This window comes from Vipera ursinii, assembly GCF_947247035.1.
Source record: "Vipera ursinii genome assembly, chromosome: 3".
Classification (NCBI taxonomy): domain Eukaryota; kingdom Metazoa; phylum Chordata; class Lepidosauria; order Squamata; family Viperidae; genus Vipera; species Vipera ursinii.
Window position 1 is genome coordinate 56,054,285 of NC_139516.1, and position 22,023 is coordinate 56,076,307.

Consider the following 22,023-nt stretch of genomic DNA (forward strand, 5'->3'; position numbering starts at 1 on the left):
AGCTTCTTTTGTAAATTTAATTTATTTATTTATTTATTTATTTTAATTCCATTTATATCCCGCCCTTACCTAGTGTTAGTATGTACTGAAGCTTTGCACCGAGTGTGCTGCCAGTTACTTCATAGGATTCTTTTCATTCAAGATTATTCTTCTTCTTTTATATTAAATTTGTAGATAACAACACATGATTGGAAGGCTAACATTGTAGAAGAAAAATTTCAAAAGCCTCTTGCTACATTAAAAAAGTGGATTGAAAATAACAATGAAATTTACTAGACAACACAAAGTTATTTAGGAAAAACAAAATGCACAGGTACAGAAGGGGGATATCTGGCTTAGTAATAATATATTAAAAGATTGTGAAAAAGATTTTGGAATGGCAGTGGGCCACAAGTCAAAAATGAGTCAGCATTGTGAGATAGGTACAAAAAAGACACATTTTGGCTCATGAACAGTATGGTTTCCAAATCACAGGAAATAATAGTCAGCATTGGACAGAAACTATCCTGTTTAAAATGCACAACATTTTAAGAAAGATCAGAAAGACCGGAAGGGCTTAGGGAAGGGCAACTAGGATGATCGGAAGACTAAAAAGCAAGAGAGACTGAAGAAAGTGTATGTGTTTAGACTTGAGAAGAGAAAAGTGAATGAAGAAGGGAGCGTAATAGGAACTTTGACATTTCTGAAAGGTTGTCATATAAGAGAGGGCCAAGAAATGTTCTCTATTAGAGAAGGGCAAATCTTGTTTCTGTCTTTAAGAAAGAGAAACAAAATCATTACAGCCTGATCAGTTTGATACTGAGGCAAAACTCAGATTATTAAGCAGTCAGTTTGTATTTAGGGAAAAATGCTTTGTTTTGACAGGAGTCAACATGGGTTTAGCAAGAATAAGTCATGCCAAAATAATCTGATCTTCTTTTTTGATAGTCCTTGGTTTAGAAATGTTATGGACCCAATGTACCTTGACTTTAAGGCATTCAGAAGAGTCTCCCATGGGATTCTAGAAAAGAAAAAAAGATGTCTAAATATAGGCTGGACAGTATTACCATTCGATGGATACAGAGCTGGTTGTAGCCAATGTGTGTATATCAATGGCTCTGCATCAAGCTGGGGGAAAAAACTATCAAATGGCATACCATAGGGCTCCTTATTAGATCTTATGCTCATTAACACTTTTTAAAATTACTTGGATAAAGGGTTAGAAAATATAATTATCAAATTTGTGGACACTGTGAAGTTAGGAGGACAGCAAATAAAAGAGAAGACAGAACAGTGGGCAGATACAGAAAGATGAATATACCAGTGCTGTCAACAGAATAATAGGTGTAGCGATCACTCTGTTGGTAGTGTATGTGTTTGTATGAGAAACATCCTTTGCATGACAGCATATTTTCCTTGCAAAAGATATAAATTGTGCACAGTTCAGTGCAAAGACTGAAAAAGAGTAGTTACCATCCCAATGTAGTTTTACTTCATGTTTTGAATAAGTGTGTTGCAGTTAGAATTATTGCCTGAAGTCTCAGCCACCTTTGGATCTCAAAGGCTTTAGGTACGTTCCCAAGAGATTTCCAGAATTAATCAAATCTTGACATGACAGAATTAAAATATTACTGAATAAATGCAAATGAAGAGCTATATTAATATGTTGTTGTTGTTAGCTGCGAAGTCGTGTCCGACCCATTGCGACCCTATGGACAACATTCCTCCAGGCCTTCCTGTCTTCTACCATCTTCTGGAGTCCATTTAAGCTCACACCTACTGCTTCAGTGACTCCATCCAGCCACCTCATTCTCTGTCGTCCCCTTCTTCTATTGCCCTCGATCTTTCCCAGCATTAGGCTCTTCTCCAGTGAGTCCTTCCTTCTCAATCAGTATCTATTGATAATCATTTATTTAAGTTCAATTTGGTCTTGACCCACCTACTGCATTTTGGAAGGCATTCTTTAATATATCATTCCCTGACCAAGTATGATTTTGGGCTTAGAGGTAAGTCCATGCTTCTGATTTATGACATCAGTCTCAAAGAAGACAAAACTCAGTTTTGCTACATTTAGTTATTGTAGATATTACTAGAGTACTAGTCAACGTTTGCTTTAAAATTTGAATGTCTAGAAGCACAGAATAAATGTTAATCTTGCACACAAAAAAGAGGCTGATGACTTTGAAGAATTAGTGTTTGTTCGTTTGTTTTGACTGAGGCTTGCTATCTTTTACACCAGCCCTGCATCAATGCCTTTACCAGCATCCTGTGCTTTTAACTACACCTCATAGAAGCAAATGAAATAGGCTTAGCATCACGTTGGTGAAGCTTTACCCATTCAATTGCTTTGTGGTGGCTGTACTAATGAAATAGGAGAAAGGCCCATAAAAAAAGTCTAGTTATTTGAGGTGCAATGATTTTAACTTATCCTTGAAAGTGGGATTCTTACCCTATATACTTACTACTGAATATGGACAGGTGTGACTCTGGAGTTGAAGCCTTTGAATTCTTTTATTGCATTCTTGCCAGTGGGAGTATAAAACTAAATCACATTTTCCAGCTGAGGCTCTAAATGTGTTAGAGCATGAACTAGGCCTCAGATCACATAAGTTCAAGCTTTACACCATTCTTGCTTATGATGTTAAATGAATCTGGCAACTCACCTGGCTTCTGTTTCCTTTCCCTATATAAAAAGGTTAATAAAAGTTGTAATTTTAAATGTGCCAGTGATTGTGAGCTATTTTGCTGATGAAAAGCGCACCATATGATTGAACTAATTAGCTAATAAAGGTGAGGCCAAATACCCTGCTAAAGAGGCAAGTGGGTTTAAGCATGGGCAGGAGATAGCTTTGGGCACCTGAATGGCTAGGAAAATGTTTCTGTGTCTTTTTTTTTTCCTTTAAAGGATAGTTGTATGAATTCTTAAGATCCATTAAAGGCAGAGCTGGGGATTAAGATACATCTCCACCTTAATCTTCCTTCTGGCTACTATCTTATCTTTAGTTGGCTGGCATCATATTTTTCTGTTCCCATCTTTTTATTTCCCGAGAATGAAAGAATTCAGCTCATAGAGTGTTTGATCTACAAGGAGAGGCATCTACAAGGAGAGTTGATCTTAATGTAAAGAATTGCTTCATGGAGAAGCTGCTGCATACAGACAGAAAATCTCTGTTCATCCTTAGTTCATAAAGAAAATATTTTTAAAGTTGTTTCCCAATACAAAATGCAGGTTATCCTAATTTGCAGTCTCTTTGTTTGGGTGTTAATAAAGGCAAGGGATTGCCATTTACATTATGACCAAGCCATCTGCCTCTATTGAAGTTAATTTGTTATAGCAGAAACTGTAACATTTAATTCCTGCTACTGATCTCATTTATAGATGATAGACATTTAGATTCCTCACTCACTGAGTACTGAACTGTTTTTTAACAATTTTCCAAAATTTATTTTTAGCTCAGTAAATGCAAATCTAATATTCTCTGCTGCTGTAGTGTAGTTTTTTATAATTTATAAATTATAAACATTAGTCTATGAAGCTTGGGTGCTCCATAGTTCAAAGGAGCAAATAGTAGATTCTTCCCTTGCAACAAAACACCTTTTCCCCTTGTAGGCTAGATACCACTTATGGCAATACTGTCTCCTAATAAGGAAGAGGCCACGTTATAGTGCAAGTGCAAAATGGGCTTTCAATTTTGCCTTGATATACCTTTCATCATTAAACTCTCAAATAAACAGGTATTTCCCTATTTTGATGCTTAGTTGGAACGTAATTTGCTAAGGATATGGATCCAAATGTAGCTCAAAAAAAGCATTTCATTGTTCATCCAACCGTGTTGCTTAGGATAATTTTTTCAGGCAACTCTTATTTAAAAGATATAGTGTATGCACCAAAATAAGGGACGCGGTGGCTCAGTGGGTTAGGATGCTGAGCTTGTCGATCAGAAGGTCAGCAGTTTGGCGGGTCGAATCCCGAGTGCCGCGTAACAGAGTGAGCGCCTGTTACTTGTCCCAGCTTCTGCCAACCTAGCAGTTTGAAAGCATGTAAAAATGCAAGTAGAAACGGAGATGAGCACCGGCCCCTAGAGTCGGAAACGACTAGCACGCATGTGCGGGGGAACCTTTACCTATGCACCAAAATAGAAAAATATTGTAGCTCATTGCTGGAGCATTTAGTCTGCAACTTTAGAGAACTAGGGAAGAAAAATCCAATTTGAACTTTGAGAGATCTGTTGTTAAAAGCACTGAAATAGACTACTGTTCTGACTTGGTATATGAATAAATATCGCATGCCTTATTTCAAATAAAAATCTGCTATTACATCATCAAATATGTGCATTCATATACTTATTTTTTCAAAAGAAAGCTTATGTCAAAACAATAGAAACACAATCCTGGGTTTAAACAAATCTTAGGGAAATCCATATACCAAGCTATTAATCAAAATGATTGATACAATTTGATGATATTCAAATTGTCTTAAGACTTTTGGGAACTAATGGGAGATGGAACTAACAAAAGGAAATGGCTTACTCTAAAAATTAACCTTTGAACATAGTATTTGCTCTGTTTGACCATAATACCTTTGTATCATATATTTAACAGCGCATTCCCACTCAAATTTAGACCATATGTCTCTGTGTGCACAAATGCACAAAAACCTTACTCACCATTCAGTCTTGCCGTGGAACTATCTTAGATCAAAACTAATTTTAGATAACCTTTTCACTGCTGTTTGTGGCCATTTTTTTACTCTTCTGTATAGAAAGGCATTTCTCCAAAGAAATGATTACCAAGAAGCTTAATTTCCAACCTGGTATTAAAATGCTGAATGAGATGATTGCTGAATGATGAATGCTTTCCAATTACTTCTTTCATCTCAGTTGGATCTAAGAAATGCTCCATGATCTTGTTAACAAGATGCCTAGGAGATGTCTTGGAGATTATTCAGTGAACATTTGATCCAGTATTAAGAAAGTGAGTTCTCACATCTCACAGAGCTGTGGTTTACTTAACATCTTATTTGAACCAATCACAGCTTCCTTAGTTCTCACGAGCTAAGCAAAAACTGGTTTACAGTGATATGTGAGGCCATCTCAGGATAGATGTGTATGCTTATTATGTCTGTGGGACATATTCTGGACAGTTTTATAACAAACCATAATAGTTGTCTAAATGGCTCGTGGTGTCAAGAGTATTTTAAGACGTTTAAGATAGTAATTTTCCTGTCTTTTACCTGAGACATTTTATAAGCAGAAAGCTAAATATTATTTCTTATTTATTTATTGTATTTTTAGAGCACCAAGAGATCTTTGTGTAATTATTGAATCTTAAACTTTTTTCAAAGTACTTACAATGTGTACAGTCTGAAAGGTATTGCTGAATGCTATAATTTTATCAGTGTAGAGGATGACAAATTACAGATGATTTGTTAAACTGTCATCCCAAACAATATGGATAGACTGAAAGATGTATTTTGTTTTTAACAAGAACTTTGGAAGTCCAGATCTGATTTTACAAAACAGATACAGTAACACAAAACGGAAATTTTTCAGTGGCTTTGACTGGTTCTTTATCAACTTGCTTCTTTATATCTTTGAATTATTCTTTCCAGCCTAAAAGTTTTAGAATGCTGATGTTACAGATTATAAACAATAAAATAGTTAACTTCTTAGCATATGGACATACTATCAAATACTTCCAAATGTGTTTTTCAAGAGTTATGCATATGGTATTTTCCTTTATAAGTGGGCCATCATGAAAACTAAATTCATCTTAGCCTCAATAACAAATATCCTGCCTATCAAATCCCCCTATCTCTTCGAACAGGGTTCCCCAACCCCTGGTCCATGGACCGGCACCAGGCCACAGCATGCCAGCAACCAGGCCGTGCAAACAAGCGAAGCCCCATCCATGGGATGCAGGCAGCATTCGAAACCACACCCCTTCCGGTCCATGGGAAAACCTCTCTCCACAGAACCAGTCCCTGGTGCCCAAAAGGTTGGGGGGCCACTGTCTTAGAAGGTATACTCTCTTCCACCTGATCACTCTTTTCTTGTAATTTGCTTCCATATAAAAGGAGCAAGTAAGCTGTGTTATCATAATGAACTGGATAAATAATTCCCCAAACAGATTAAAACTAACTGCAACTTGAAAAGGGTGGGTAGGTAGGGGTATGAAGTAATTATATTTTATTAGCTAGCAAAACACAATTTTTTGCTTTCAAAGGATAATTCTTTGTAAATCATCTTAATTAGAAATGTCAGAGAAACCTGTAAAGATCATAGCTAGCAACTAATTTCCTATGTATGGGTTATGATTTAAACCACATGGATCTCTCACTGTGTGGCAATATGCTGGCTATGAAATAAAGTTGGGAGTGTTGTCTGAGGTTATTACTATGTAAATGTGTGATGATTTCAGACCACTGCTGACTTGCTTAGTGATTAAAGAGAATTCTGAGGTCTCCAAAGATTGCGCTCTTTGGAAGGGCCTGGAGCAAAAAAAAAATTAAAAGGTGCTGAAAGGTGTTTGAACTTTAAAGGTCATGATTTTCTTTACCATTTTTAATTTTCCAGCACTGTATATAGGCAGGGTTTTTTCCCCCTTTGCTTATAGCTTTTCAACTACTAACTCTTTTATGATCTCTGCATGAAGGACATGTAAAAGAGAATCACCATAATATATTTGTCAAGATATACAGAAATTATGTAATTAGAAACCTAATTCCTGACCTCAGTTTTAGATTCAAGAAGAGAAGGGTAAACTGGAAGAAATGTGTAGATTAGATTTTATGTTCTTATATTAAAGCAAGCAATATAAATTACTGTTAAGAGAATAGGAGATTGAGTAATCTGTGGTTTGACCTCATAATTCCTGTCTTTATTTGAAGACATATCCAAAGATCAAAACATTATACTCAGAGTTAATACCTTGGATTACTATTAGTTAAATTATTTTGACAGATAGTATTTGCGTTTCATTTCAAATACCTGCTCTCTACTCAAATATTCTTAGCACATTAAAATGCCACTACTTTTAAGAAAATAAAACTTGATTGACTGAATTTTATGTATCATATTTTATGCTGCCTAAAATAATATGCTATTCTCAGTATTAGTGCCTTTTATCCTTATCTCATATGTACACAAATATTTCTTTGTTGGTAAGAGCAGTTAACTGGGTCTCTTTGTAATATAAGGAGGACTTTGGACTTCCATTTTAGGAAATGCTGAGATTGTGACAAAAAAGTTCACAGCAAGTGCTACATAGAAGAAAACTACCTCTAGGAGACAACCCTTCCCAAACAACCCTCCTTGCTTCATTTTACAGCATCTAACCATCTGCCAACGAAAGGCAGATTAAAGCCAGCCAAATTCAATTTCTGCTCACTGCTGCCACAGCTCGACATCTGGGGCTAAAGTGTCCCCAACAAAGCGAACATGACAGCCACATTGCTTTTTTGTCACATCCAGTAGCATGTTGATCTTCTGAAAGTCTCATAAAAATTTATTGATGTCTCCCATATTGCTGTGATTGGGAAGAAGTGTGTGCGTGCGTATGTGTGTATTAATGCTTCTGGAATAGATTTGATTTGATATGTCTTGTTCTATTGTCAGCATCTGTTTAGCAAGCCTTTTTAATACTTTCTGGCTGCCGATCAGTCATCCCTAGCTTGGGATGCTGACTTGCATACAAATTTTATTATTAAGTACAATTCTTTCTCTCCACCATCTCCTCCTACTCCCCTAAACACCACCCCCATCCATCCATCACCCACCCTCCCCAAGATACAGAGGGGGATCTCCAGCTGTGGGAGTCATGCAGTGCAAAACATCAGCCTCAGTAACATATATCAGAGCCCTATTTTCGCCTGTTGCAGGTGCTTTGTATTGGTAAATCGAATCATGGGGAAATCATTTATTTCCTAATGCTGTTTGTGGCATGTTAGCGAGAGAATTTACATGAGAGAGATTACTTTAATAACCCAAAAAATTACAGTGTGGGGTCTCCCCGCCCCATCGCCTTTGATATGTAATTGTTTCAAATTTAACCTGTCTCGAGTGAGGTTGAAAGGCATTATTAAATGTGAAGCATCTTGCTCCGGGGAAGGAAGGGAGAAAGCGGGAGGATCGCCATGGTGTGAACCTCCTTTCAGCCATTAAATAGAAATGGAGTGAAATTAACAAATCAGCCAACCAAATAGAGAAGGAATTCCTATAGCTTGCAGAAAAGCCTATCTAATTTTAGTTATTTTCTACTCATCCACCCTGTGTCATCTTTTCTTCAGAACCCAGCCCTATATGAAGTCTTATGTTTTTCGTTCCTGAGACTTTATATATATATATTCTATTTGAGAGCTGTTGTATGAACTGGCCCAAGTGTTGTGAATGCCTGGAACTGCTGAGAAATGTAATGTACTTACATTTGGAAATGTAGCTGAACATCAAATTGTTTCTGAATGGAGAGCACCGATGGCCAACTACAGGGTAACAGGGCAGTCAATACAAATAACTCAGCCCAAGGAAGGTACCATTTGTTAATGTGCATGGGCAATTATGTGGAAACAAGATTGGATCAAACAGGAGAATGAATAATATAGTTAAGTAGTATCGGTACTGCAGCATCAGTAGTCATAAGAAGTAATACATTGTTTGCTGCCCATAGTACAGCAAATTTCTGTAGTTTTTATAGAAAGGCACTAAATGAGAGCCACAGTGGTGTAGGAGGTCATGAATTCTAATCTTCCCAATAATCATGAAATCCAGAATTTAGGACAGTCTCACTCTTTCAGCCAATCTGACTTCACAGAGATGTTATGGGGAAGATAGGAAGCAGGAGCATTGTACAAGCTGCCTTGGGTTGTGCAAACTAAAGGAGGGATTAATAATAATAGTAATAGGTACCTTGGATGCAATCTCAAAACAACTGGAGCACCATTTGGACACCATCAGCATGGACAAAATCACTGTCATTTGCAAAAGGCAGCTTTACTTGGAACAGCTTACACACCCTGTGATGATACCTTTCATACCATCAAACACCAATATCTGGCTATCCCAGGTCCTTGGAAAAGGCTTGATAGGTGGATAAAAATGTCAAATCCAGTCTAAATTTCTGGCTGACTATGTGACCAGCCATAATAATAACAATAATAATACATATACAATATGTTGATGTTTTTCTAGAACACCTATAATCTAGAAATACAGTGCCTCACATACTGTTATTGAGCAATGACTTCATCCAAGTTTCTGTTCTGGTAGCAGTCTGAAGAGCCAACCAAATAAATAATGCCTTTATTTTTCTTTTTGCTTCGTATCAGGCCTAGCTAAACTGGAAGATATTCTATAGTACCCATTTAATTTAACTATTGCCTGAAGAGCATGCAGCCAGAGCATGCTGTTTTTCATTAATCTACAGTATATGCTCCAGTATTCCATGTGACGTACAGAAGGCTGTGGTGTATCTTCCCAGTTTTTAGATTTTCTTTTCTTTAACGCTTTGCTACTCTGCTTCAATTCCCACAGTTATTTAAGGATGTAATGCCTCCCCCCAGCTAAATTGCATGAGGCCTGGTTGAATGGCCTAAATTGCTTCTTTATTCATTTACATACCATTAATTGTTGTTGTATGGCACTCATAAAGTGGCTAATGATGATTAGTACTGAAAAACGTATGACAGTGTCAAAATCAAATGGAGAAGGCCTGGCTGAAAAGGTAGGTCTTGATTCCTCTCAAGAAAGCCAAAAGATCGGTTGCTGTGTACAACTCCTGAAAGAGTATTTTCCATACAGTGGAACCATCAGAAATCAAGCTCCCATGTCTCTGGCAAAGGAGCCACCTTACTTTCTAAATTATATATCCAGAGTGATTCATAGCAAGGATTTGAGGCATTTAAGTCTTTGGTGATTAAACCTATATTTTAAATTATATCTGATAACCAATTAACAATGAATAGAGGTCTTCAACATGTTTGTAATATGTTCCTTGTATCATGAAGCACATGTGGCCTCACATTTTATGCTGACAGAAGCTTCTGGACATGACCTCAAGAGCTGCTCCCCAAATCAATGTCCTGTGTAATACAGAACTGAAATGCTGTACAAACCTTATGTAGTTTGGTGGCTGAAGTTTTGCCTTGGATAATAGAAATTTCAATGTCAATCCCTATTCAGCTTCCATGTTAATAAGTCTCTTTTCTCAGTTTACTATGACGTTTATGTTATATAAGATTAGAAATAGCAACTATGCTACCCTGGGTTTTGAGGGGAAAAAATGAAATGAAATGCAAATTTAATTACAACAGTGACTGTTCAAAATTAACACAACGCCGAAAAGAGTGACTTATGACCATTTTTCCTATTGACAACATGTCCTGGGATCATGCAAATGACCTTCTGACAAACATAGTCAATGGGGAAGTCAGATTCGCTTAACAACTGTGTTACTAATTTAACAACTACAGTGATTCCTTTAACAACTGTGACAAGAAAGGTCATAAAATAGGAAAAAACTTACTTAACTGTTTCACTGTTTTCATTCAGAAATTTTGGGCTCAATTGTGGTTGTATGTTGAGGACTATCTTTAATAAAAATGGAAGTTATATGGTAGGAGTATGGTGCAATGGTGATCTTTTAGCTTCTGCATAAGCAGAAGTTTACTCTGATGTATAGGAATTTTATGGAGAGGGTTTTAAAAATAAGAAGCAGGACTTTGAAATCCTCCTTTGGGAAGAGGATAAATAAATATATCTATTTATGTTCTCTTCTTTTTCTATTTTGATAGTAAGAATGCTTTACTGAAGGATGTCATGGCCCCAGGCACTCCCAAGGTAAGTGAGCCAAACTTAGAAATCTTTTGTTAATTTCCATTATCTTTTCTGTCTCTACAAACATTACATTGTTTATCTAATTTCTCCTTTCATCTTCTGCTTTTCTGATTGATACACCAACTTCCTTCCTTCCTTCCTTCCTTCCTTCCTTCCTTCCTTCCTTCCTTCCTTCCTTCCTTCCTTCCTTCCTTCCTTCCTTCCTTCCTAACTCTACAACAATTGTTGGGCAATGGATGCTTGTTAAACCCATTACTGTCTTTATTCCTACATATCCCTCAGGATAGTATCTTGGTGCATAGTAAGGATTTTTTAGAAAATTGGCAGAATAATTATTCTAAAACAGTTCTAATGTGATTAGTATTAGCCTGTAAACCCTGTATCTTCATTTTGAAGGTTTGGAGAGCTGAGCATATCAGCATCCCTGTGTATTCGGTTACCAAGTGTTCATAGAATTGGTGTCAAGCAATAACATTTGATGTTAGCAGCGTTGGTATCATAGAGATAGTGTTACAGTTAGTGCAAGGTTAAACTATACAGAGCTACAGAGTTAGGATGCTGGCCATATTTCCTTGCTAAAGTCTGCTTCATGTAATTGAGAGTCATGGTGTCACATTTTATCATAAGCTTCTAGTGTTATGTGTATTGTGGCCTATATTATAATATTATAGTACTGCTATAATATTGGAGTATTGCTCTAGCAGATTAAGACCCATGATTATTAATAATAGCAAATGCAACTGAGGCAAGCTATGGAAATGCAGAATACAAGAAAATATTTCAGTTACAAATCAGGAATCTTTAGACTTGCGTTTGAGATTTAAAAATGTAGAAAACAAAAGAGCAAAATGAGAAAAAGCTCTTGTCTCATACTTTCCATTTACGCTCATTGCTGGCTTGTGATAACTCATCTCTTCAAATACTAAGTCTGAAAAAGAATTAAATCAGCATATTAGCTGTTTGGAGGTAAATATTTGTGACAGTTACTAGATAACCAATAAAATTCCTTTTCTCCTAGCAGGGATGAATCTTAGAAGCTTCAAACAACAAAGAATCTAATTTATTTTGAGGGAGGGATTAAAGCAGAATAGTTGAAGGATCCTATGTAACCAAAATTACACATCTGCTGGGACCACATAAATTCTCTCCTTCTGTGCATCCTCTCTCCTAAAAGAATATTCAGAGGGATCTTTGGCCAAGAATTGGTATTAGCATTTGGATGAAGAGCTGGCTTGCAGATCCAAAAAAGTATACTTAAAACAAAGCCAAACTTACAATGACTATGTTGGTTGATTATCCTGGGAATTGTTGTTCCTCAGCATCTGGAAAGCCGCAAATTCCCTATTCCTTATGCACGGCTTTAATTTGCTGCATTATTATCCATGAGGAACTGTCACTCATGACACTCAGGACAAGGTGTTAGAACAGATGTGTTGGGATTATAACTGCCTCTTGAGCTTCTTTTCACTAGGAATTCTGGGAATTGTAGTCCCAATGCATCTGGAGAGTAGATGATTGGGGAAGCCTTAGTTACTGTATATTCAGTCACTTTGCTCAATTATATGGGTGAATCACTCATGATTGTGTTTAATACTCTCTCTATACATTATTAAAATTACTGATTATGGTAAATACTGCTTGGGCATCTTTCCTTAAGATGTAGAAATTCTTTCATCTTTCTCTTAATGTTAATTCATCCTCATCAGATTTCATCAGCATGAAATTCTAAATACAGTATCTAATAAGGACTTTCTTAGGAATGAATTTGTGTGATAAAACGCAAATGTGTACTATAGTTAACAACTTTCTGTCTTCTGCTCTAACTGCTGTTCCTGGTCCTGAACCAAAGTTTAACACAACTCCCAGGACCTTGTTAGCTAAATTCTTCCTTCTAAGAAATCTACTGCTGGGGAAACCATACAAAGCAGAAGTTGTTGAAGTTTGTCATGAGTGAGATATTTTAGTAATGATTTCAGTGAATAATTTAATTAATTCAGCTAATTCTCTAATATAAATTTGTATTTAGTTTTACCCTGGTACACTTTTCCTAGAAATGGAATTTCCAAGCCTCTTGTTTGTTTATTCATTTTAAAGCCTTCACTGTTTGATCTCCAAGATCAGACATGTCAAACACAAGGCCCGGGGGCCGGATCCGGCCCGCAAAGTGGTTTCATGCGGCCCGCGAAGCCATCCTGGAAACAGCGAGGGAACGGCCCCCACTCCCTTGGCCCTGGCCCAGAGACCCTCCTTCTGCCAGAGACCCTCAGATCTGTCCCACTCCTGCCCAGGCCCCCATAGGCACCCTTGATGCGAATGATGTAGAGCTGGCCACGCCCACCCAGTAGGCCATACACACTCTAGCCACGCCCACCCAGTAGGCCACGCCCACCCAGGCCACGCCCCCTGGCCCCCTGAGGGCAACCGCGATGCTGACGTGGCCCTCAATGAAATTGAGTTTGACACCCCTGTCCAAGATGGTTGCTAGCATATTCAAATAATAAAAGATAAATAAAAGTTATAGTACTTGCCCCTATAATTGGTGGCAGAAATATGACAGAGGTAGGGCAGGGTTGGTGGCAGATTTTAGGAAAATACGCATTTGCCAGTAACCTTCTACAGTCTTACCAAACAATCTTCTCTAAGAGATGGCACTGCTTCTGAAAATAAGTTTAACTATATCTGCACTTGCTGGCTATTGCATTTACGCCTTAAGCCACATCCATTTTTTTCTGAATGACTGGCTTTAAATCTAATTACTGACCCCCCACAAAAGAAATTTTTCAGAGTTATCAGGTAGTTGGCGACACTTTTGAATGGGAGCCAGTTCAGTCCTCAGCTGTACCCAGTATCTGTTTCCTGCCGTAGATTGCTCCCAAAGCCCGACATCAGTATTAGACTCTGCATGTGGAACAATATCATATGGTGGGCAACAGAAGAATGGAACTAGGGAGTGACTGAGCTCTTGTTTGAAGATATTGTTGTTTCCATAGTTGGCTTGATCATTTTCTTGGTAGGTGTTTGAGTTGGCCAACACTTGACAGATTGTTGCATTATGTATTTGCAATGGGACATAAAAATATTAAGTGTCAAATAAATCAGAGCCTCATTCTACTCAGTTTTGCTATCCAAGATAACTGAAGCTGGAACAGACCAATTTGTCAGATGTATATATGCATGAACAGTTCTCTACGTCTGTCCATTCTCTGGTCACTAGATAAAACCAGACTTGTCTCTCTCTTGGAGAGGAAGAAGGAAATAAGCTGACATTAGTCTTTATTCCTAAGCAAAGTATATTCCCCTTTTGTTGATAAATCCATAAGGCTGGGCCAAGGATCATGACTTGGAATCACTGACACAGTGTCAGTACAAGTGTGGCCCATAACAAATTCTTTTTCCATTGCTATTTGTAAGAAAAAAGAATTCCAGTCAATTTTGTGACATACAGTAATTCCCTCATTATGGCCTTTTCCACTCAAGAATTTACAGTATAAATAATGTCTGGATTCTTTCTTTCTTTCTTTCTTTCTTTCTTTCTTTCTTTCTTTCTTTCTTTCTTTCTTTCTTTCTTTCTTTCTTTCTTCTCTCTCTCTCTCTCTCTCTCTCTCTCTCTCTCTCTCTCTCTCTCTCTCTCTCTCTCTCTTTCTTTCTTTCTTTTTTTCTTTCCATGGTGGCACAATGGTTAGCATGCAGTATTGCAGGTTAATTCTGCTGACTGCTAGAAGTTCACTTCTCACTGGCTCAAGGTTGACTCAGCCTTCTGTCCTTCCAAGGACAGTAAAATGAGGACCCAGATTGTTGTGGGGAATATGTTTTTTTTATTTATTTATTTATTTTAATTCCATTTATATCCCGCCCTTCTCCGAAGACTCAGGGCGGCTTACAAGCTTAGCAGTAGCCTTCATTCTATGTATATGCCTGCTTTATTAGGGCTTTCGCCCCCCCCCAAGCGGCATTATTACAAAGTCAGCTTAATTGCCCCCAACAATCTGGGTCCTCATTTTACCTACCTCGGAAGGATGGAAGGCTGAGTCAACCTTGAGCCTGGTGGGATGCGAACCTGCACTAATTGCAGGCAGCTGGTGTTACTTAAGGAGGCATTAGCCCACTGCTCCACCAAGGCTCTCTGTTGACTCTGTAAGCTGCTTATAAAGCACTATGAAGCGATATATAAGTCTAAGTGCTATTTCTTTCGTGACTTTGCTTTTATTTTAATAGATCTTTTTTAATCAATTAAGAAAATGAGCAAAATAAAAGAAACAAAAATAAAATAGACTTTCAAGCAATTCTGTATAAGATTATTTTTTTAAAAAAATATTAGTAACATTACTATTGAAAATTAAAATATCTTCAATTTATTAATTTAGAACTTTATTAAAATCAAGCTAGTCCCATCAACCCAATACCCTCTCCCCTAATATGGGCCTTGTCCAGATGCATAAATGCATTGATGCATAGAATGCTCAACAACAAACATGCAGTAATGGAAGTATTTTTATAACTTATTTATAATTTCTATTTGCACATTTTGTTTTGTTTTCCAAATATATGAGCTAATGAGTGCACTTGATCACTAAATCTAGATGTCCAGTCAATTTTAAATTCCTTTCCCCACAGCTCCTTCATGGCTTATTAGGCCATTTTTGGTCTAATACATTATTGTCTGTGTCCAGTTATTAAAATCTCAAAGGAGAAAGTACTTGATGAAATTGTCTCCGGATATTTTAGTATAGACAATGTGCTCTTTTCTGAAATTTCTCTCTAGAGTTTGAGTTAGGAAAGATGTGATATAGCATCAGGGCCCTTTGGGTCTATAGACATTAGAAACAGCATTGCTAGGTACTACTACGATGACTTTGGGGAAATTACAAAATACCTCAGGGTTTCATATTTAAAAGTAAAAGACAATTAAAAGATGAATAATTAAATCTACTCATTGTGGCTGTAGGGGGAAGGAAAAAACCAAAGAACCATCTATGTGTTTTTGAAATATGTCAGTGTAGTTAGGACTAGTATTCATGCCAGAGAAGATAGTAAGAATATTGGTACTATATAAATAAGATAAGAAACTGATTTACTAAGACAGTGGTCCTAGATATTGTTTGTTGAAAGGAAAATTTTATTGTAATCAGTGAGTTTACTTCCAGGCAAATAAATTTAAGGTCAAAATGTCTTTCTATCTTTCCATTTTTGTTTAATTTTCCAGAAGATATAGAAATTATCTGGCTCTGATTACTTAACATTAGTTCAAACATAGTTTATAATTCAAGCTTGTGGACTGTGAGATAAACAATAAAGGTGCTCTAATCTGAAATCAAGTTCAAGCATGACTTCTCTCCAAACAGCCAAACAGAAATTTATTGAAATGTGTTAAGTTTTAGGAACACTGCCTAAATCTTACAGTTGATTTATATTTTAAAAAATCTCAAGTTCAATGCAAGGCTGAGAATTAGCTAATGCTAATCAATGTGGATAATATTAAGTTGAATCAGGAGTGGGGAACGATGGCCCTTTTATGACTTGTAGGGTTCAACTCTCAGAATTCCTGAGCCAGTCATGCTGGCTATGGAATTCTGGGAGTTGAAGTCCACAGGTCATAAAGGGGCCATAGTTCCCCACCTCTGAGTTAAATGGACCAATGCTATGATGCAGATTGATGTAGATTTGAAGTAGACGGATGTGGTTATTATGTTACAAAAGGGTAGAAAATGAAAGTATCCTTCATCCATGCAAACTGGACCAAGTCGTCTTCTCCCTCAGTTCCCTTTGAAGCATAGACTGTAGTGCACTGGTCTCAGGTGTAACACAAACTAAGGGTCAAGTTGTCAGAATGTGCCTTCATCACACATTGCTGCATTAAATCCTTTTATGACTTCTTAAAGTCAGGTTTGGATATCTAAAAGGGGCCAGTGGGAGTCTGAGCTTACCTGGTTTTGAAAAAGTGCCTGAAAATAAAAAAATGCCGGGGTTCACAACTTGGAGCTGATAACTTCTGGTGCTGTGATAAAGCACAACAGAGGCTGCTATCATTCATTGCATTGGGGTTACAGTTCTCAAGTGATAACAGCTATTAACAACCCTTTGACTGCTTCCCCACTATGCAGGGGAGGGCAGGAGACAGGAAACATGTCAAGCCATCACCTCCATGTTAAGTGATAAGTACCTATTTAGATGGCAGAAAGTCCAACGCATCAGGCAGGAAACACTTACCGCACAGAGAAGGAAAAGGCCAGAGCGAGATACAAAAAGCAGGGTTAGGGTATTTGTTGTGCTGACAGCAGCTGTGATTGATTGTTTAAAAGAAATAAACTGCCTGTGTTTTCAGGGCTATCAAAAAGCAGGAGCCCAACACTTAATAGTTTCAAATGGGTGGCCTTGAAAGGAAACAAAATGTCACTGCTGCCAGCTCACTGTTTGCCACTACTGACTCTTGACCTGCCTTTTAGAGAGGGAGGAGGCAGCTAGGATGGGAGAGTGGCAGAGAACATGCATTGCAATTGTGAGGCCTTTTTCACTGTGATGGTGGGACAGACCAGCTGACTCTGTAAATGGATGTGTAAAAAAAAAAGTGGGAAGAAGTGTGATACGAAAAGAATGGAGGAGAGGAAAAGTAAAAGTATGGAAATACCCTCGGATGCACAACCTTGCGTTGGGCGATGGCTTCAGAAATCTCGTGATTTTCCACTAGAAACTACGATAAGCTCATTTGCAGTTAATCACAGTACACTTGTGTCTGGCATCTTTTTCTTTTTCCTTCTATGTCTTCCGAATGTTTTTAAAGCTCATCCCCAGCTCAGAAGCGAGACACATTTAAGACAGATCAGAAATAACCCACAGACCATTTTTAGAGGACATGGCCTCATGATCCGGGCTCTGCCTCATCCTCAGTCTACTGGAATGGCAGCCTAAATTCAGTTTTAGCTGTTCTGATCTTAAAATAGCATTTTCTTCATTTCTTCTGACACAGTTTTGGTACAAACAATTTATGACATCTCATTCACTACCTTAATGATGATTTGGTCAGGGATGCTATTGGTTGCCTATGGCTGCTGTGGTCCTACCTGTCCCACCACTGGACAATGCCTTTTGAGCTGTAGGAGAAGCCAATCATCTGATTTCTATTTCTACATAATGCTACATCTGTGCTTCACAAAGTGCCACCTGAAAGACTACTAGATTTCTTATTAAAGTATATCAAGAGAGCTGCTTGAAGAGGAAAATTGGCTGCTGTCTGGTCAAACCGGGAAAGAAATATATTAATTGTTTTGTCCCAAATGAGTGCAAAAGAGAGATTAGTTCTGCTTGAGTTCAGACCACTATTCCAGCTACAGTACGTATCTAATCATTGGCATTGCCCAGGTGTTAATTGCCTTGATGGTATTTCCTCCACTGAGTTTTGACTTTTAGATCTTCACTCTCATGGTATATTTACTTCTAGCCTTCTTGTTGACTCCAGTGTGATTGGTGCTTTCAGCTTCAAGGATGACCGGGTGATCTTCATCCAGAATCTTGATGTTATTTCCATAGGGCATCTTGATTCCTTCAGTTTTCAATATTTTCTTCTGTTGATGGTTAGAGTGGCACATTTGTCCAGTTCAAGCTCAGTGGCAATATCTTGGCTACTTATGCAGACAGTGTTGAGCAGCGACTCTATTTCAGATGGTGTTTTTCCATACAGCTTCAGATCGTCAGTGTAAAGGAGATATAAAATAGCCTGGCAGATATTTTCAATGGCAGTATTTTTGACAAAGGAAGCAGTCCAATAACAAACAGTAGTGGTGGTGATAGTGAATCTTTTGAAAAATTCCTTTTTTGATATTAACCTCTCTCTATCACTGTTGATCAGCAGCCCTGTCTTCCATTCTGATATTCTACTGAGTCCTGTTACTTCTAGAAATTTGATTATCCAGTCATGTGGCAAGCAGTTTCTTCTGATCAATCCACACTATGTTCAGGTTGGTCTTCCTTCTCTTACACTTTTCCAAAATCATTTTGTCAATTAGAAGCTGATCTTTTGTTACTCTGCTATTAGGGTAGTTTCCTTTCTGCTCAGGTGGAAAAAAGCTTGTTTCAGATGCTGTTGATTGCATCAGCAACCACATCAGATAGTAATTTGAAACTTGTTGGTAAACAGATAATTGGCCTGTAGTTCTCTTGTGCTGACCCTTTTGATGGATTTTTTTAATGAGGTAGGTTTTGTTTTTTATTACCCTTATATTTTGGGTGGACTCATTGGAAAAGACCCTGATATTGGGCAAGACTGAAGGCAAAAGGAGAAGAGGACAGCAGAGGATGAGATGGTTATATAATGTCATTGATGCAATGAATATGAATTTGAGAAAACTTGGGAGACGGGAGGACAGGGGAGCTATGGTCCATGGGGTCATAAAGAGTCGGACACAACATAGCACTGAACAACAACCAAGGTTTTGCTAGATGTTAACCAATCTTCAATTTCATTTCCTACGTGAGTGTAGACCAGTCAGATGTTTCAACCCAAAACCATGCAGTTCATATTCACATGGTATTAACCAATTCTTGGGTTTCTTTGCCCTTTACTACACCATTTCTGCTATTACTACAAGTTATTTCATTTCAGCTTCTTTTTTATTTGTATTTCCCTCTTGTATCCAAGTTGCATTCTTGTTGTATTTTTTTGGGTTCACTCATAGTTGCAGTCAGAACTGTACTGTTTCTTCTTTGTCTTCTTTGACTGGTTTATTGCAGCCTCTATTGATGGCTTGGTAGAAACATTTCTGATTCAATTGACATTGGAGATTCTGCCTGTAGTGTACAATGCAAGCTTTGTATCTGGTCTTTTTCTTGGCTATAGCTCTTATTTGCTGCTTTACTATTTCTAGTGTTTCCTTGATCTTCCTTATTTCTAGGTGATATTTTTTGATCAGGCATTATTTGGTCTATGTGGTCTTCAATTTTTTTCTTTCATTTGTTCTAGCTTGCTTGCATCTGATGTTAGCATTCTGATCTTATTTTCCAACCTGATCATCTATTTTGGTGATGTTTGGCTTATTTGTTAATTTTGCATCCAAGATATTCAGTTATAATGCTTCCATTCCGTACATTAGTTTGTTTCTTGCAGTGAGCTGGTGCTTATTGATATTACAGTATTGGCATCTTTTAATGCTTGTGCTAGCTGTTTCTTTGGAACAAGCTTCAGTCAGGCAATCATACTCTGTTGTTCTGTCTGTATGCACAGTTATTCTTTGTTTTAACTCCTCTTATTTTTTAGTTAGAGGACTTTGTTCTTTCTGAGGAGAAGGCAGAAGAGAAGATACCTGGTTTGGGAATGAAAACAATTCAATATCTATGCTGATAATGAAAACAATTCAATAGCTATGCAGGCATCTTCTACTGCCGATTACCACTCATTTGTCTCTAGAGTCTGAGCTACTTCTGGCAAAGCTTTGGTTTTTTGGCCTGAATAGCCTCTTGCAGTTCTTGCAGCTCTATTTCAATGAATGCTTTATTTTGTAGTATAAATTGATATTGATCTGCTAGCCTCCTTTCAGTAAATTCTGATTCTAGATGTTCTTTCCAGAACTATTTTTTAAAGATATCCTCTTCTGAATTCTCTTCTTGATGAACTTGATTTGTAATAACTGATCATTGTTTATTATTATTAATCTTAATCTTAATAAGGTAGTAATGGTCCTAGTGTTACCAGGCTGCATTATTATGATTCACTTGGATCCAGAGAATCATAAAAATACAAATAATGATTTCTGCATACTTCCCCTGTCAGAGTATTAATAATGAGAAGGTTGATTGATTCTCCTTATAGTGTGCAATTCAGCTGTTTGGGGGTTTTTTTGTGTTTTTTTTGTATTCATTTTATCAGTATATACCTCTATTGGCTGTTATATCTCAGACTATAAGGGAATACATTAAAGTGATGACACTCCAACCTTATGCAGAGGTGTTATTGGTCTCGATAAAGCCCATCTCTTGTTTCTTATTAGAAAGACAAAGTTATGGAATTTGAGTTTCAGACTTCTATCCTGTAGTAAGGAAAATCTATATAGTACTAAAAGGAAACAGGTTATAAAGTTCAAATTAAAGAAAATTTGATCAGTTTATAATATTGTTTTAGGTTTTATATAGGTTCCTACATTTTAAAACCCATTGCTTAAAGAATCTTCATTATGAATATTTATTCATAATTAAATAAAACCAATTGGAGTCTTTTCATAGAAATAAATCAATGTAGCCTGAGGATATTTTGTTGCTTATAAAAATGTTGCCTTAAATATCAATTTATGTTGCAAGTTTAGAGAATGTGTAATAGTCCCAATGTTGCTGAAGTTCCAGCCAATAGGAATCAGGGTTTTAGAAACATCTAGAAAGCAGCCATTGTGGCGGGGGGGGGGGGAGGTTTCTTTCTTTAATTAGTCATGTATAGGAAAACTTTGTTAGGCAATTATGGGTGCTTAATTTAAGATTGACTAAAGCTGCAGTTTAAGAATACACAAGATGGAGAACCTACTATCTCTCTGGGCAATCTTGTTCCATTCTTTAATTACCAACCTTGCAGAACAAAGTGCACCCTAATTTCAATTTGTCCTGCAATGTTGTAACTGAGCATTTATGCTCAGCTTATGATTCAAAGGGGGATTCATTGAATTGCAAACCATTAGTGCAGAAGCAGAAAAAAAGAGATGGTTGCTTCTATGACCAATAGAGACTATGGTTATTTGGAAAGGTGGCAAGGGAGAGAAGCAAGGATGAAAGCAAGCCATGGACAAGATTGATAGCCTTGTTGCCATTAAGAAAAAAATTAGCCGATGGCGGCTATCATATTAAAGGATGAAGAAGCCGTGAATTATTTTCTTAAAGATCTTATCACTTACAATGATAATTTTACTTTCCAAAAGGCCATTTTTAATGAGGCGAGCCAGGCAAAAAGTCATGATTTAATGCCAGATTTTTTTCTCCCCCAAACACATTTTACTGCTTTTTTGTCCATGTTTAAAAAGCACTGGTGACCTTTTTTTTATTTAGCTTGCCCCAGGTGTAATGCTCAGGCTGATCCTCTTAGGGTTTATAGTCTCAGTAGAGAGTGCTTTTACCCGGCAGAGGGATGATTTAAATGAGAGATAGAAATATGATGATGTCTCACTGGCACTTGGACAGATCTGTTGCTCTGCTTTTCAACAGGGAAATGGTAGTTTGCCATAGAATTGTGACAGGGAATGGAGCT

At 37.3% G+C, this 22,023-nt stretch overlaps 1 protein-coding gene across 3 annotated transcripts in view; it reads left to right on the forward strand.

The window, feature by feature from the left end:
• Window positions 1-22,023, forward strand: part of RNF220 (ring finger protein 220) — a gene marked incomplete at its 5' end in the record, with an annotated part of 335,258 nt that overhangs the window by 219,209 nt on the left and 94,026 nt on the right. For all 3 annotated transcript variants that reach the window (XM_083358456.1, XM_083358453.1, XM_083358454.1), the window contains one exon: window positions 10,766-10,811. In XM_083358456.1, coding sequence (XP_083214582.1) covers window positions 10,766-10,811 — 46 coding nt within the window. The remainder of the gene's footprint in view (window positions 1-10,765; window positions 10,812-22,023) is intronic.